This window comes from Lactuca sativa, chromosome 1 (assembly GCF_002870075.4).
Source record: "Lactuca sativa cultivar Salinas chromosome 1, Lsat_Salinas_v11, whole genome shotgun sequence".
NCBI classification, from domain to species: Eukaryota; Viridiplantae; Streptophyta; class Magnoliopsida; order Asterales; family Asteraceae; genus Lactuca; species Lactuca sativa.
In genome coordinates, this window is record NC_056623.2 from 116847619 (window position 1) to 116866040 (window position 18422).

An 18422-nucleotide genomic window follows, 5' to 3' on the forward strand; every position below is an offset into this window, starting at 1 on the left:
CGGAAGCAGTAAAAAACCGAATTGAAATTGCTCAATTTATCGAACCGAGAATTGAACCGATTCTAAAAAAATGGTCCAGGCCTGGTCTAGTTTTCGGTCTGGTCCGGTCCACGGGTCCAAATGCTCACCCCTACCTTATAGTATCTAACCTTCACTTGTTATGAGATTGCTTACGCGGTTCAACATATTTATCTCTTTATGCATTCATCTATCATATGTAGATCTTTTGGTTGCTTATTTTTTTTATGACGATTAGGCCCATTGTCCCGAGACACACCGGTCTACTTCTGGGTTTTGTGTTTATCTTGGTGATAATGTTATCTCATGGTCCTCAAAATGTCAACATGTCGTGTCATCTCATGGTTCTCAAAATGTCAACATGTCGTGTCTTGGTCTAGTGCCGAAGCTGAGTACATGGGATAGGGGGGGGGGGGGGGGGGGGAGGGACTAATGTTGATCTCCTTCTTGAATCATCTTGCCCTATATCTGGTTCTACTATTGTGTTTTGTCAAAATATGACTGATATGTAAGCTGTTAGCCGGGTTGAGCACCAACGAAACAAACATGTAGAAATAAATTTACATTTTCGTTAGGGAACGCGTTACCATTGGACAGGTTCGCGTGTTGCATGTTCTATCTGCTCACCAGTTTGCTACATATTTACAAAAGGACTGCCTACATATTTATTTGTAGACTTTCGGGACCGTTTAAACGTTCGTGAACCCCCGCTCAAATGGAAGGGGTGTGTTAAGTCATATATTGTTAGTGTATGTCTTTTATACTCTTGTATAGTGGAGGGTTCTTTATGTAAATTTTACTTATACCGGCTATACTATTTAAAGTTTATGTCAATTTTACTTATCTTTACTATCTTATAAAACAAATCCTACTATTTCTAAAAATAGATTGAATAAAATAATAATATTTTTTTAAGATGTCCAAATCATTAAGCTAATTGTACAACTAATCACTAATAAAATAATATTAAAATTTAAACAAACTCCTATAAATTTTCTTTTTCAAGGTTTTGACCAGATCTTTTTTCATCCAAATAAATACTCAACACCCTATAATTTGGTTATTTCATGAATTTTCTTTATTTTTAATATGACATGTTTCCTAAAACAAACTAATGATTGAATTGAAAATAATCAATCTCCATCGAAAAGAAATTAATTGTCGAAACAAACTATTTGTCGCCCGCCGCTTTGCGCGGGTAAACAGCTAGTACTGTTTAAAGCAATTGAATTTCCTGAAACCCTATATTTTCAAAATTCAACAGTTTTATGCCTGCCTGAAAAAGTATTTTTTGCGGGTGCAAGAGTACATATTTGCGAATATGGTGTCCATTTTGTAAATTCCAATAAATTACACAAAACGTTTTATTGTTTAAAACATTATCTTTGAAATGTCTAAACCAGAGCGTTTATGTTGACTTCGACAACAATGCGACCTTCAAAGTTGCATCCTTTCGCCCAACAAATTCAAGAATCCCTCTATGTTTCAGTCTCAAGAGCACTATCTTTAACATCAAATATCAAAGAACTTCACAAAATTCATTCACTTTTAATTACTTCAGGACTTGTTAGAACAGTTTTCTTCTCTGGTAAACTCATCAGCAAATACGCTCAGCTGAAAGACCCACATTCATGTTCATCGGTCTTCATCAGCGTTTCACCTACCAACAACGTCTATCAATGGAATACTATCATAAGAGCGATGACCCATAATGGATTATTCATAGAAGCACTGAATCATTATACTAAAATGAGGGTCTTGAATATAAAACCTGACCCCTTCACTTTTCCTTCGGTGATTAATTCCTGTGCGGGTTCAGGGAAGTTTGACACAGCTAAGATCGTTCACGAACATGTTTTGGAGTTGGGGTTTCAATCGGATTTATATATTGGTAATGCGTTGATAGATATGTACGCAAGGTTCTCTACACTGGACAAAGCACGCCAGGTGTTTGATGAAATGCCAAACAGAGATTCAGTTTCTTGGAATAGTCTTGTTTCGGGTTATACTGCCCATGAGGAATGGGAAAAAGCTTTGGAAACGTTTCATCAATCAAGAACAGCTGGATTGACACCAGATTCCTTCATGGTGTCGAGTGTTCTTCCTGCTTGTAGTGGGCTAAATGCAATCATGGAGGGTCAAATTGTTCATGGTTTATCATTAAAACTTCGGATTGATATCAACACAAAAGTATGCAATAGTCTTCTTTCAATGTACCTCAAATCCAACAAATTAGAAGAGTGTCACAAGCTTTTCAATGAGATGCCCATTAGAGATACAATTACATGGAACACTGTAGTCTCAGGGTACTCTCAATTAGGTTTATATCAAGAATCAATTGTGTTGTTTAAGGAGATGCTGAATAACCACAAACCAGATCTTTTAACAATTACTTCTGTTTTCCATGCTTGTAGTAACATTCGGGATTTGGAATCTGGAAAATTTGTACATAATTACATGGTTGTAAATGGATATGAATGTGATATAACAGCAAGTAATATCCTTATTAATATGTATGCAAAATGTGGTCACTTGTCAGAAGCAAGAGAAGTTTTCAACAAAATGAAAACCAAGGATTTGACATCATGGAACTCGTTAATCAATGGTTTTGTTAAAGCATCATTATATGAGGAAGCAATTGAAACTTTTACATCAATGAAAATGGACATAACACCTGATTTTGTAACATACGTGACAATTCTTCCTATAGGTACATTTCTCATGAGCTTAAAGTTAGCAAAATCACTTCATTGTGAAACGATTAAATCGGGGTTTAACTCCAGTATAATTGTGAGAAATGCTCTCATTGATGTTTATGCTAAATGTGGCAAAATGGAAGATGCATTGAACCAATTTCAGAACATGAAAGATCGCGATATCGTATCATGGAATACGATTATTTCCGCATGTTCTCATTCTGATGAATACAATTTAGGGTTTAGAATGATTAATCAAATGAGAATCGAGGGAATTTTACCAAATGTAGCTACAATTTTAACCACATTACCTTTATGTTCAAATCTTGGAGCAAAACGACAAGGTAAAGAGCTTCACGGGTGTGTTTTTAAGTTAAATTTTGAGTCAAACATTCCAATCACAAATGCACTAATCGAAATGTACTCAAAATGTGGAAATTTAAAAAATTCAATCCGAGTATTTGACCATATGAAAGTTAAAGATGTTGTGACATGGACATCATTGATTTATGCATACGGGATATACGGTCAAGGAAATAAGGCAATAATAGCATTTGAGAATATGAAAGCTGCCCGAATAATTCCTGACCGAATCGCCTTTCTTGCTATTATCTTTGCGTGTAGTCATTCGGGTTTAGTAGAAAAAGGTAGGGCTTATTTTAACGAAATGACAAAAGATTACAAAATCGACCCGAAGATCGAACACTACGCTTGTGTAGTTGACCTTCTTTCGCGATCCGGGCAGCTGCCCGAAGCCGAAAAATTCATTCTTTCCATGCCAATGACTCCTGATGCAAGCATATGGGGTTCTTTACTTAGTGCGTGTCGGGCAAGTGGGACCCACACCAAGATCGCGGAACGTGCTTCAAAACGTATAATCGAATTGAATTCAAACAATCCTGGATATTATATTTTGGTATCGAATGTATACGCGAGTTTAAAGAAATGGGATGAAGTTAGAAAGGTGAGAAAGTTAATTAAAGATAAGGGATTTAAGAAGGAAGCGGGGCGTAGTTGGTTAGATATTGATAAAAAGATTTATGTTTTTAGTAGCGGGGAGAAGTTTTTTGAACAATATGAAGAGGTTAAGAATTTGCTTGAGGTTCTTGGTGTGTTGATAGCGAAAGAAGGGTATATTGGTAATTTGAGATATGTTTTCCATGATGTTGGAAAAGATGAGAAACGAGAGATTCTTTGTGGGCATAGTGAAAGGCTTGCGATTGCTTTTGGATTGTTGAATACGAAACCGGGAACACCATTGCAGATAATGAAGAATTTACGGGTTTGTGAGGATTGTCATACTGTGACTAAGTATATATCGAAAGTTGTGGAAAGAGAGTTTTTAGTTAGAGATGCGAATCGGTTTCATTTATTTAAGAATGGAAGTTGTAGTTGTGGTGATTATTGGTGAAATTAAGTTATTATTTACTCTCGCTATCAATATTAACAATGTATTTTATCTTTTACACATACTAGCAACATACTTACATTTTTTTTTTACTGATAATAGCAATATAGTTACATTTTGCTACCAATATGTGCAATGCACTTTATTTTTTTTTAATATTATTAGTAAAGACATATAAAAACTTTGCTATTATGAGTAAAGAATAGTAAGTATGTTATTGTTATTCTAAAAAAACGTAAGTACGTTGCAATGATGGGTTATTTATTGCTATTATTTTTAAAGAAATGGAAGTGTGTTGCTATTATGCGTAAATACATATAACTACACTATATTATATATATCTAACATTTAACAAGTTGTGCGACACTGTTTTTTTTTTCTTTTCTTTTCTATAATTTGTAAAGTCACATAAGTAGTCCTATAAAGTTTGCAAAGTTTCATAAGTTGTCCTTAGCTTAAATACAAGTTGTGTATAGTGTAACACCATTTTTTTTATTGTTTATTATTTATTTATTTATTTTTCTTTTATAATTTGTAAAGTCACATAAGTAGTCCTATAAAGTTTGCAAAGTTATATAAGCTGTACTTACGTTAAATACAAGTTGTGTACAGTGTAACACCATTTTTTCTAATGTCACATAAGTAGTCCTATAAATTTTGCAAAGTTACATAAATGGTCCTTAACAAGTGTAAAATACATGGCATAGAGAAATCCCCACTAGTTGATAACAAGTGTAAAATACATGGCTATTTATTGCAATCTACCCAACTTAAAAAACGAAATAATTTACGCTCTAGAAGTATAAAATATTTATGTCTTCACTATAAGTCATCAATCACGATTTGAAAGTATTAAATGATTATTTAGATGCTTTAACAGAAAGAAAATACTCACGCATGACCTTGAACTTGGTAACCAACTTCTCCCTATCTGGCCAACTTTCTTTAATTATTGGGATATTATAAAAGTTATCCTTCCATAACATTATAAGAGGAAATCTCTCTTCATCTAAGAGTTTTATGCCACTTGTTTCTTCGAATATTTCAAGATAATTCGCAATCCATCCAAATGCAAGATCTAAGAATCCAATTGTTTCTCCACTGAAGAATTTCTTCCCTTTTAGCTGTTTTTCGACAATTTCTAGGTTTTTTAAAGCAGGAGCCTTTGCTTCCTCTTGCTCCACTCCTTGGCTTGTGTAAGCATTGAATACTGATGGTGCAAGCTACATTTAGACAAGGGTTAAATGCAACAAATAGGAATAGTTTAATTTATAGACATCATGTATATTGATAACATTTTATCCAAATAGAATTGTAATGGAAATAAAATGAAATAGGCCTAACAAAACAATGATTCACCTGCTCATCATTAAACTTTGCCCAAAAACGTGTAGTGGCTCTAGCAACTGGATCTTTAGGTAAAAGAGGAGTAGTTTTGTTCCATGTGTCATCAATATACTCAAGAATTACAAGTGATTCACATATTGGTGTTCCATTGTGCAACAATACAGGAACTTTTTTGTGAATAGGGTTGTATTTGAGTAGTAAAGAACTCTTGTTTGCAAGATCTTCATAGATTGTCTCATACTCTATGCCTTTTAGTTTGAGTGCCCAAACTACCCTTAGAGCAAATGGGCTTGACCATGTCCTAAAAAGCTTCACCTCTTCCATATCTTTAGATTACTTTATCTAAACCTCTAGTTGATGGCTTTCTTTTATAGACATTGTTAACCCCATTTGTTATACAGGACTGGACATGACAGTCGAAAACAAGTTGTACTGTGTTTGATTCGACTATGTCAATGGAACAAAAAATAGCAAAATTTTGTCACACTCAAAAAGATGGAAAAAGGTGGGAGTCCGAAAAAACATCTAAATGTTTAGATACTAAATGACCATTTTTCACTTCGTGTTGTATAAAAATATCTAGCCGGTTATATAAAACCGAAACATGAGTCTATTCATTCACGTTATAACCAATGTTATTAATATTATAATGTCAACAGTAGGTTTCATGAATATTGGCATAAAAGCCGGCCTAAGCAAGGAGGACATATTTTAATATATTATATTGTCACAACAAAAAAGAACAGGTGTAATATGAAAACGATATTGCTTTACAAGTTTGTTGTGAAGTCTGATTTTGAACGTCAAAAGATCCCCGATCCTTGTGTCTTTCACAAATTATTTGATGATTGCCTATTCAAGTGGGGCTACCTAGTTGGTAAAGGGTAATTACCTATTGGAGTAGAAGCCCCAAGATCGAAATTAGGCAAGAAGATTCTAAGGAGTATACTAACATACTAACAAACTAATCTTTCCGTCCATAAAAAAAAAAACATAAAATATATTTTGATTTATTTTTTTTTCCAGTTTAGCCCCTATATTTTATTTCGGTCAATGTAAGCCACCCATTTTGAAAGAAATTTCCGCTCTGACCACTATGCTCATTTTTCGGTTTAATAGGAGTTAAAACCGGCATGACTTCTCATTAATTTAAATTTCATCATATGTATTTTATGACATAACATCTTGTTTCCTAAAATAGATTCGCTTTTGTGGGTTTAGAAGGTTATACACATACCATATAAGTAAATAAGAAGCCATTTTAGAAAAGCATAAAACAATGTGAAAAACCTATTCCGTAGGTGGTATGACTTAATGGATTTTAACGAGATCAACTCACTTGCTATATACCTAAACCTATCGGAAATTACTACCATGAGTCCTTGACAAAAGCTGACAATAGCCATAAGTAGTGGTGCAAATGAACCGAGCTAAAATAAAAACTCATCAACGATAATTTAGAATAAGTTTGGTCCCATCATTGTGTCAAAAGGGATGATTTGATGTCGGATCTGCAATTTCTTGTTTGTTAATCTCCGTCATTTCAATTTGCAAATTCTAATGTTTATCCAAGCACCGATGACGATGTTTACTTCTTACATCATTTCGATGGACTTGATTTAGCCATAGTTACTATCATGAGTCCTTGACAAAAGTTGACAATAGCCATAGTTAGTAGTGCAAATGAACCGGGCTAAAATAAAAACTGCTCAACGGTAATTTAGAATAAGTTTGGTGCCTTAATTGGGTCAAAAGGGAGGATGTGATGCTTGATCAACAATTGTTTGTTTGTTCATCTTCATCATTTCGATTTGCAAATTCTCTTGGTCATCCAGACACCAATGACAATCTTTACTTCTTGTATCATTTCAATGGACTTGGTTTAGTATTAGTTTTGAAAATACATACATTAGAGAATTATACACCATGAACTTCTTCTTATTGTTGGATTTTTATATTCAAGAATCATGTTAGAATGATCTTTGCTAATAACATGTGATCTTAAAGAGTCACATCAATAACAAGTTCACACACACACACACACACACACACACACACACACACATATATATATATATATATATATATATATATATATATATATATATATATATATATATAAATGAATGGTGATTATGTAATAGAGATTTATTTATGTTCAAAGTGTGTGATACCATAGTTAATTAATTTATTCTTATGTTTCACTTTGCATGTTTTACTTCTTGAATATTAATTTATTCCAAATGCCACAATTTACCATACTTTAGGGAGTAAGTATTGATTTAATACAATCATAGAATATTTATAGATTGTCCATAGGGATTGGAAATTGCATAAGAATTGTTGAAATATTCATGAGTATTTAGAAAATGCGAATTTGTAGTATTGGTGGAACCCGTGCTTAGAGATTACTTCATGAATTCAATGACCTGATTGTTGCAATATTCATGAATACTTAGAAAATGGTTATTTTGAGTATTGGTGGAACTTGCACTTCGAGATTACTTCATGGATTCAATCACAAGTAATTCTAAAACGAGAATATCCTCAATCTGTAAAACATACACACATACACACAAACACACACACACACATATATATATATATATATATATATATATATATATATATATAAGTAATAGTTTACGAATATGTTGTGCATTTGTTTGCATTAACGCATCCGTAACTACATGTCATAAAGTGTAATTTCATGTATGATATGATTTGTAAAATGTATGATTATATATTCAAAGTTTATTAATTCCCTTTTCCTATTATGGAAAAGAGATATCTTTAGGCCCCTCATTTATTGGATGTTGACAATATAGTGTTGGGCCGAGTCAGGACTAAATTGATGTGTTCAATTCGTAGTCTAATGACGTCATCGCAAACCGGGAAGTCGAGAAACAAAATCTTAGACCATGATATTGATTCTAATCCATATCTTGTGTCCATATGATATCAGGGAGAACGAAGGGATGGTTGATCACTTATCTTAGCGTTGACGTCTGACTTGATCAGAGTTTAACAATGTTTTTGGAAAGCACACTTTACTGGTTATTTTAATACTTATACTTGAAATTGTAGTTGGCGACGTATCCAAGTGGGGGACTGTTGTATTAAGTGTATAAGGTCTTAATTAAATTGGTATATTTTAAGTGAATAATAGTAAAGTTGTTTTTGGGTTGCCCTCATAACCAGGAAATAGGTTGGATTGATATAAAGAGAGAGATAAATGATTTATCAATATGTTGTATGATTAATATATAATTAGAAATAATAAATAATTAATTAAGAATTAATTTAATTATATATATATATATATATATATATATATTAATTAGAAATAATAAATAATTAATTAATATTTAATCAAAATTATATTAATTATTGATTTTGGATTAATTAGAATTAATTAAAGGTATAAGGGTTAGAGTGCAATTTTTCAATAGTTAAACAAGGGAGGCATTCTAGAACCTCCTTATCATGGACAGTTTTGGGAGCCCTCATTAGGGTTTCTAGAAGCTTCAATTTTCTGATATGGTAAGTGATATGAAAAAGATTAAAACATTATTATTTTAATATTTGAATCAGGGTTTCATACAACTATAAATAGGGACCTATAGAAGGCTTGAAAAACCCTAGACAACTTATAAGTGAGTTTCAAAAGTCTCTTACTCTCTCTCTCTCTCTCTCTCTCTCTCTCTCTTTCTCTCTGATTTTCGATTCTAGGGTTTGGTTGTAAGACATTAGAGGCTACCACATTATTGGAGCTAGCTTTCGTAGAAGGTTTTTAAGAGAAGTGTATAACTTAATTTGAATTAAGCAAATGTATGATCTCTTTCATGTAATTTGAGATTACATAACCTTAATTAGGTTAGTTTTCAAAGTATGTTGCAATTATGAGAAAATCCATATATATCTAGGTTACATGTCCCCATTGTTGTTTATGTGAAATTTTGTTGTGCAAATCATGTTTGATTAATTATTATTATAACCTAGAAAACCCATCACAAACGAGTCTAACAAGGAAGAAGGCATCATAAATATTACATTGGTTTCCATTAAAGCCTAGACTTCAAATATTGTTCGTATCATCGAAGACAGCTAGCCTTATGAAGTGGCATCATATAGAACATGTTAATGATGGAAAACTACGACATCTACCCGATGGTTTAGCTTGGAAAGATTTTGATATGTAGTTTTTTTTTCCGAATTCGCAAGTGATCCTCGCAATGTTCGTTTATCACTTGAAAGTGATGGTTTTAATCCGTTTAGGATAATGAACATGGCACACAGTAGATGACATGTCATCCTTATTCCTTATAAATTTCCGCCTTCGTTGGTTATGAAACAACCTAATTTCATTCTTTCTTTAATCATATATAGTCCTTATAGTCTCAGAGACAACATAGATGTCTAAATTAAACTTGTAATAAAAGTTTAAAGAGTTGTGGGAGTTTGGAGTTGAGAAATTTGATGCATCAACGAAAGAAAATTTCCAGTTAAAAGCATTATTTTTTATACAATATCTGACTTTCTTAGTTATGCTAATCTGTCTGGGTGGAGTACTAAGGGAAAACTTGCTTATCATGTGTGTGATTTGGAAAATGATTCCAAATGGATAACTAATGAAAAAAATGGTGTTATATGTGTCATAGGAGATGACTTTCAGCTAACCATTATTGGTGTACATACACTAGACCCTTTGTTGCAAGAACAGAGTTAAGAGAAGCTCGTAATCCTGTTTTTGGTGAGGATGTTCTTCAACAATTAGATGACAACAAGTTTCTTGTCAAATATATCAATTATAGTGATTGGAAAAAGAAAACTTTTTTTATGTTGCCATATTGGGAGCATTTTCTATTACGTCACAATCTTGATGTCATGCACATAGAAAAGAATGTTTGTCACAATATTATGGGCACTATATTGGGACTAGACAAGAAATCGAAATAGAACTTAGACACAAGACTCGTTATAAAACTAATAGGTATAAGAAAGGAATTACATCCAAAGAAGTGACCAATAAACAATACAACTTCCTTTTCAAAAGCTTGTTATCAAATAAATGCGACCGAGAAATCTGCATTCCTAAAAAACCTCATGTCAATTAAGGCTCCTGATGAATTTTCATTCAACATATGTTGATGTGTTCAACTTAAAGAAAATAAACAACTTGGGATAGAAAGTTATGATTTCAATATGTTTATGCAAGAGTACTTACCTATTACATTAAGTGGAAGTTTAGTTGATCATGTAGTCTCAGTTTTGAGCTATGTGCTTTTTTAGGATCATTTCTATAAACACGTATTTGAATTTGATCTCGAGTTTCTCAATGTTATTGTAGTTGTCACTTTATCAAAATTGGAGGAGATATCCCCCCTTCCTTCTTTGTAGTGATGGTAGACTTGGTAATTCACTTTGTCAAAGAGGTTAAGCTTGGACGTCATATTTCTTTTCGGTGGATGTATCCTATTAAATGGTAAACAAAAGTTTCTTTGGTGTTTCATTTTACATATAGTTTTGTTACTACTTTTAAATGATCAGTTGTTTATGACCACACAAAGAACTTTCAACACTTAATTCGTATGTCAACAATAAATCTCATCATAAAGGCTCAATTGTTGAATGTTTCTTATCTCAAGAAAGTATAAAATTTTGCTCTAGATATCTCACTGGAGTAGAAACAGTTTTCACTAGAGCTATTAGAAATGATGATGAAGGCCACCAAAAATAAGATTGAAAAATCTAACAATCATTTTCCCAATCGTCCATTGGGGCTTAGAATCCATTCAGGATATTCATTTCGGAAAAGGAGGACAACTGTAAGTATTGTCATATATGAGATGTCAATAGCACATTCTTATGTGCTATTAAATATCGAATCAATTACAACTTTTCGAGAGTAAGATAAAACATGCATTTTTTATGAAGGGAACACAAAATACTAATCAAGAGAAAACCGGTCTTGTTAAATACTCGAGTATGAAACTGAGAAGATTCATTCCCAACAATTTATTGACTAGTTTAAAAAAGGGTATGTAACATCCCGACTCCATGGTATGAGTTTCAACAATTTTTATACATCATTTAAGACCTACTCGACGAGTTGTAGGCCCCAACTCGTCGTGTAGAAACCGATCAGGCCGCGTGGTTTATGTAACCTACTCGACGAGTTGGAGGACCCCAACTCAACGAGTTGAGGCTGTGCATGAAAGACCTTATTTTTAGGGTTTGCAGCCTATTTAAAGGTCCTTAAGTCACCTCACTAGACTCTCTTATCACTTTACAGTCCAGAGATGTGACAACCCAAAATTTATTCCATCGTTATAACCCGTTTCCGTTAATAGAATATTCTATTTTATAAAAGTTTCGGTTAATTTGGGGTAGAGAAATCAATAAATGTTTTATTTTATTTCATTTTATGTTATTAACGTCGTAATGAAATAAATAAAAACACGTGAATTACCCTTCCATTTAGTTGGAAAAAGTTTTCTTTTTAAATTACGACCATTTAATCGGGTAAAATTTTAAACCTCGTTTAACATAAGTATCGGGTAGTTGTATACCGGGTACAACACTCAAGCCCTATATAAGGGTGAGTGGACACTCTTTTGGACTTTTTACCACTCTAAGCACTCTCTCTCTACTCTCTCTCCTTAAGGTCGATTTTATCCCAAAAACCGCAAGTTTTCGCCTCCAAAACGTAAGTTCCCTCATCCTAACTTGTTCTAAAGATCCTTGCATGTAATTATGGCTTGAAAATAATTCAAGAAGGCCAAAGATAAGGAGTTTACGGCCTAAGAAAATCCTTAGGCCGTAAACCCCTAAAAAGATGCCAAACATGCCCTATATCTCTCCTTTAGGCTTAGAAACTAGTTTAGGATTAAACCTTGAAGTGTTTGAGTCATGAATCATCAAGTTTGGGGGCTTGAAAGAGGGTTTATGGCCCAAGAACATTCTTAGGCCGTAAACTCCCTCTAATCATGCAAATCAAGCCTCAAAACCCTTCCAAACCACATTTGGAGCTTAGATATGACTTAGGGACTTACAATTTCGGACTTGGAACACCTAAACCTTATCATTTGAAGGGTAAACAAGAGTTTACGGCCCAAGCACATGCTTAGACCGTAAACTCCATGTCATAGGCTGTAAACCCCTCTTGGAGTGGTTCTTAGGCTGTAAACTCCTTTAAGGAGGCCAATTTGTGCCCTAACACCCTTCCTTGACTTGTTCCTTGCACTAAAATCCCTTGAAATTGATCTAGGACCATCAAACCCATTAAGAATTGGTACATAAGATTTTACGGCCGTAAACTCCTTAAATGGTCCTTATGTTGTTCAAACTCCATTCCTATGCTTTAAAACTAGGTCTAGCACCACCCCTCAAAAATTTCAAGACCATTAAGCATCCTAGAACACCCCACCATGATTTTACGGCCGTAAACTCATGGGGAGTTGGTCTTATGGGCCGGAAACTCCATAAGGAGCTTACTCTTGAAGAGTAAACCCCATATTCGAGTCATACACACCCTTAGATGTTACCCGGGTCACCTCTAGCACTTAACCAAAGCATTTTCTTCACAATAGGAAGTCTATATGTATTAAATTAGTATTTCAATCACTAATTTCATATAAACAAATGTCTTCATACGTAACTAGGTTCATAAAGCGTGTCCAAGTCTTCACTTGACACCAAACACTCAACCGAGACTCCCGTTCGATCAACTCGCTTCAGGTGAGTTCATACCCCTTAATGAACCTTTTCAAATGTTTTTACACGTTTTAGGGGGCGGGGGGATACAAGTATAATGCTACAAGTTTTATTATCAAATCATATGTGAATAATATCTTACCATCAAAAAGTGATTTTTCTATACTTTTAGTTACTTATCAATAAAACTGTTTTAAATAATTATCAAATGCATTTTTAAGGTTAAATTGTTGTTCAACTATTTTCAAACTGTGTTTAAACTACTTTTCTTTTAAAATATATCTACACTAATGTATTTATATAAGTAAGACCTGAAGGACTTAGGACCGATAGCTCGCCTTATTTCCTGTTCTTGTTTGATGTGGTCTTAGGGTATCTGTTATCCGTCCGACTATCGTTGATTTCTTAGTTATATATCATATATATATATTTGTGTTAGATCTGAAAGTCTTCATCGTATTCAATACCTTTGTTATTCAAAGGCATGAAATCAAATACTCTAGTTAACTATAATAGGTATAGTTAAGACTACTGCTCGTTACCTCTATTACTACTATACTCACTATAACTGCTACTATTACATGTTAATGTACGTATATGAGAACACTCTATGTACTATACAACAAGTCTACTATACTATAACACAAGAGAATACACTAATCCAGAGTATAACACACTATCCCTCAATAAGGCACTCTACCGCGCTTACACCATGTGAACAGGGCTTCCCGAAAGGAAAGCAACACTACATGTATAGATCTATACAGGACGGATGCTATTACATCCCGACTGTTAACTACAGTCCGAGCCGACTAGGCCCAGGGGTGGCACTACATCACTACACTACGTATGACCGGGAAGGTCATCGGGCTCTCTATTATCATTTAGTTGGTTACATGATGGATTACATCCATATCCAAATTAATACACTAAGACCTAAAGTCTAAACTAATATCCCGAAGTAAATAAATATCTATTACTAATTGAAGTTTGCAACACTACTACAGTCAGTAGGCATAACTTTTCCTCATCTATGTTACTTAAATGAGAGTTATTACTTTATTTTTATAACTGAAGGTTCAATGAAAATACTTTTACACACTCAAAGGATTTCACTTACAAATGTACATTTCTGGAAAATATAGGATTTTCTAGGGATTTCTACTACTCACAAACATAAATTTCAGTTTTTATATTACATGTTTGTAAACACTTTTACACAAACAACGACACTAAATTCTTATGAACTCACCAGCTTTATGATGATAATCGTTTTCAAATAACTTGTATCCTCAGGTCAAATATAGACAGGTACTGGTGCAGCTTTTGAGAAGATGGAGCATATATAAGACCCATCTTTTATTTTTGTTATACTTTTGGTGTCTATTAACTATACAGAACACGTTTGTATTTAAATCACTATATTAATGGAATGGTTGTTGTCGCTTGCTTTTACTATTATGCAATTGTTATGATACTGTACATGACGTCCTCCACCCAGAACGTATTCCGCTGTTCTCGGTTTTGGGGTGCGACAGATTGGTATCAGAGCATTGTTTATAGTGAATCAAGTATATCAACCTATAAAAGATATTCGAACTATAAACACTTCCGGACTAAAACACTCTGACCAAGAATATATACTCTAAAATACTAAAATATTTAATTAAGTATATATATATATATACATATATATATATATATATATATATATATATATATATATATATACACACACACATACATACAAAGGGTCAGTATCATACTAGAACGGAACAAAAGTATTAAGATTGTTGAACATCACAATTAAGCTTAGAAACATATAGTCACATCTGGGTGGATGTAGCCTGATCAACTACATTTTCCAGGAGTGACTAGCATGTGCCTAAGAGTGATTGTGGTGTTGCAACAAGTCTAAAAACTTACCAACACTACCACAAGAACGTTATAACAAGAATACTATAGGGGTATTCTGTATTCTACTAACTACATATGTGAGAACTAAAAGGGTCGTTACTGGTAGGGCAATAGTTGTTAAGTGGATACACCACGGTTACATGTGACTAGGGCGCTATAGACTTAGAATCTGTGGCCTTTGCTTCATTTCCTGTTCTTGTTTGATTGGGATCTGAAGATAGGGTTGCTTATTCGAAGGAGTATCTTGCTTCGGTTACATGTAATTGCTATCCACTACGCAAGTATTGGGTCGACTAATAACGATCCATCTTATAAGTATCCTAGATGAGTACGTCTATTAACCTTTCTTTCCCCATTCTCGCGTAGATAGCATGGCTGGCTTCCACCATCCCGGCGATCCATATTATCCAAACTAAGGTAATGGAGGATGGCTCGATGAGGAGCCAGAAGATGGTCACCCGATCCCTTTGGATGATCACCATGCAGAAGGCTTTTCGGATAGCTCCAGCTCCGAGCCAGAAGTTAACAACCTACCCCCTGTAGCTCCAAACCCCAACCCCCATCCGGCATTTCAAGGTCCCACTCCCATGTGGGCAATAACTTTGAACCGATGGAGCGAGGAGCAAGGTCAGCCTTTACCTTACAATGGAGACCGAAGCTTCTACAACATAAGCGAGGGAGGATCAGCGGACCGAGTTCTGCCCATCATGGTCCGAAGGATTGCCAGGAACGTCGAGCAAGGTCAAGCGGCTATTGGCCGAGTTGTAGAAGTGGATGCCAACTCTAATCTTAACACTGTTCGCATCCGCCAACTAGAAGAAGCTATGGATAGGACGGGGAGGACCAATGAGGCTCTGCAGCAACAGCTAGCTACATCCCGAGCCGAAGTTAGGGAACTCCGAGCACATCAGAGGGCTCATGAACGACATCTTTAGGAAGTTATGCGCCAACTAGCTGATTAGAGGGTTCGCCCAATGGGTGCCCGTCGCCAGTAGAAGATGTTGAAACAAATTACTGTTTTGTTTAAGGACTAGCCTTTTCTTTTCTATGCTCAGTAGACCACTTGTCTGTAAACATTCCTAACTTTGAAAGTACCCTAATTAGGCCTCTAGACTGCCAACATTTTCCTTATGGTTTGATGTAAGACCTACTGTTAGGTCACTTTTCCCGAACTTGTGTTACATCATTAATACCAGTAAAAAAAATGGCAGTTAACTACTCTATTGCTATGACTCTCTCTCTCTGATTTCCGGGCTATGTTGATTTAGTCCATAAAACCCTCTTATCATACTTGCAATAGACTCTTACTATTGTCAACATCTCTATGAACTTTCAGTAAAAGATGCCTCCTCGCAAGCGCCCGAACAGAGGCAGGCCAGCGACTCAAACTCTACCTCCACCACCTCCTCCTCCGCAGTTCGATCCAGTGTTGTTTCAAACAGCTGTGACCGTAGCTGTGACGGCAGCCATGGCCCAAATGAATTCTGGCGATGCTAGTGGAGCCGGAATGGGCACCAACTCCAGACATGGTGAAATCCCCTCACGTACATAGGGGTGTACTTATAAAGATTTCATGAACTGTAAACCAACATTTTTCAATGGGACCGGAGGAATCCTTGCTCTGTCCCAATGGATCGAAAAAGCCGAAGCCGTTTTCGAAATGTGCTCATGCCCCGAAGAAAGCAAAATCAAGTTCGTTGCTGCCATCTTCACTGAAAGGGCCCTGACATGGTGGAATGGCCATGTCAGTTCACTCTCTCTAGTAACAGCCAATGCCATGGGCTGGGACACACTAAAGGACCTACCGAGAAGAGAGTACTACCCTAGAGGCAAAGTTCAGAAGCTTGAAGAGGAACTCTGGAACCTCAAGATGAAGGGGACAGACATTGTGGCGTATACAGTCAGATTTTGCGACCTGGTAGCTATGTGCCCTAACATGATCCCTTCTGAGAGCAAGAAAATCGAACGATACATCTGGGGTTTAGTGCTGCCGTATCAAGGAAATGTTCTATCTTCATGTCCTGCAACCTTTGACAACGCCAATGAGTTGGCCCATAGGTTGATTGATCATGAAACTGCTTCCACTCCAGCAACAACAACCACAGCTGTCACTGCACCACCCAAATCAACTGACAAAAAGAGGAAGCGTTGGGATCAGAAGAAGGGCAAGAAAACTCAAACCTCCTCCAAAAACCAACAGATAGTGGTTGTCCATGCTGCCACCACTCCTGCTACCCCTGTACCAGCAAAAACCTATGTTGGGAACCTACCCAAGTGCCCCAAGTGCCCCTTCCATCACAACGGCCCCTGCCGTGAATTGCACTGCACAAACTGCGACCGAAAGGGCCATACCGTCCGTTTTTGCAGATCCCAACCCAAACCTATGTCTCAAGTCCCCAGTTCGGGAGTGAGCCAGGCCTGCTATGGCTGCGGTGAAGCTGGCCATTTCAAGAAAAACTATCTAACGGCTGGGAATGCAGGAGGAACAGGAAGACTACTCGCTATTGGCCACAATGAAGCGGTGGCGGACCCCGCAGTAGTCACGGGTATGTTCATTCTCAACAACTCTTATGCCTGTGTCTTATTCGATAGTGGTGCAGAAAGAAGCTTCATAAACCAAAACTTTAAACACTTAAGAAATCCCCACAACCACTAAAAGAAACATTCGTCGTAGAAATGGCTAACAGAAAGACAGAAATCTCTAATGAAATTTACATAGGTTGTACCCTCACGTTAGACGATCATTCATTCCCAATTGATCTCATACCAGTCACGATCAAGAGTTTCGATGTCATTGTTGGCATGGACTGGTTGAGTCTTCATCGCGCTGATATCCTATGCTTCGACAAAGCCATCCGCCTAAATCTACCGAATGATGAAACTCTATTAATCTATGGAGACAAACCCGATACGAACATTCGTATCATCTCAAGTATTCAAGCCCAGAAGTACTTGCGTAAGGAATATCACGCATTCCTTGCACACATCGTCGACACGAGCCAGGAAATGAGAGATCTAAAAGACATCCCTGTTGTATACGATTACCCTGACGTCTTTCCAGAGGAGCTTCCAGGTTTACCTCCCAAATGTCAGGTTGAGTTCAGAATCGACCTAGTCCCAGGAGCTACCCCTGTAGTTAAGTCGCCCTATCGTTTAGCGCTTGCAGAGATGCAAGAACTGTCCGGTCAACTTAACGAGCAGCCCAGCAAGGGCTTTATAAGACCGAGCTTCTCACCCAAGGGAGCTCCGGTCTTGTTCGTGAAAAAGAAAGACGGATCGTTCCGTATGTGCATCGATTATAAGGAGCTCAACAAAATCAC

General features: G+C 35.8%; 2 protein-coding genes across 2 annotated transcripts; one reads left to right on the forward strand and one right to left on the reverse strand.

The window, feature by feature from the left end:
- Nucleotides 1-1408: 1408 nt before the first annotated feature.
- LOC111892085 (pentatricopeptide repeat-containing protein At3g03580) lies at nucleotides 1409-4180 on the forward strand. Its single transcript, XM_023888149.3, has one exon. The coding sequence runs from the start codon at nucleotides 1429-1431 to the stop codon at nucleotides 4123-4125; it is 2697 nt and encodes an 898-aa protein (XP_023743917.1). The 5' UTR covers nucleotides 1409-1428; the 3' UTR covers nucleotides 4126-4180.
- Nucleotides 4181-4376: 196 nt separating this feature from the next.
- LOC111892080 (glutathione transferase GST 23) lies at nucleotides 4377-5968 on the reverse strand. Its single transcript, XM_023888145.3, has 2 exons — nucleotides 5482-5968; nucleotides 4377-5345 (listed from the first exon to the last, which is right to left on the reverse strand). The coding sequence occupies exons 1-2, from the start codon at nucleotides 5791-5793 to the stop codon at nucleotides 4983-4985; spliced, it is 675 nt and encodes a 224-aa protein (XP_023743913.1). The 5' UTR covers nucleotides 5794-5968; the 3' UTR covers nucleotides 4377-4982.
- Nucleotides 5969-18422: the final 12454 nt, after the last annotated feature.

Excerpts from the sequence above, each read along its gene's own strand:
- LOC111892085 (XM_023888149.3), top strand. The coding sequence starts at position 1,429 with ATGTTGACTTCGACAACAATGCGACCTTCAAAGTTGCATCCTTTCGCC.
- LOC111892080 (XM_023888145.3), bottom strand. The coding sequence starts at position 5,793 with ATGGAAGAGGTGAAGCTTTTTAGGACATGGTCAAGCCCATTTGCTCTA. Across the intron at positions 5,346-5,481 it reads CAAAGTTTAATGATGAGCAG|CTTGCACCATCAGTATTCAA; the intron begins GTGAATCATTGT and ends GTCTAAATGTAG.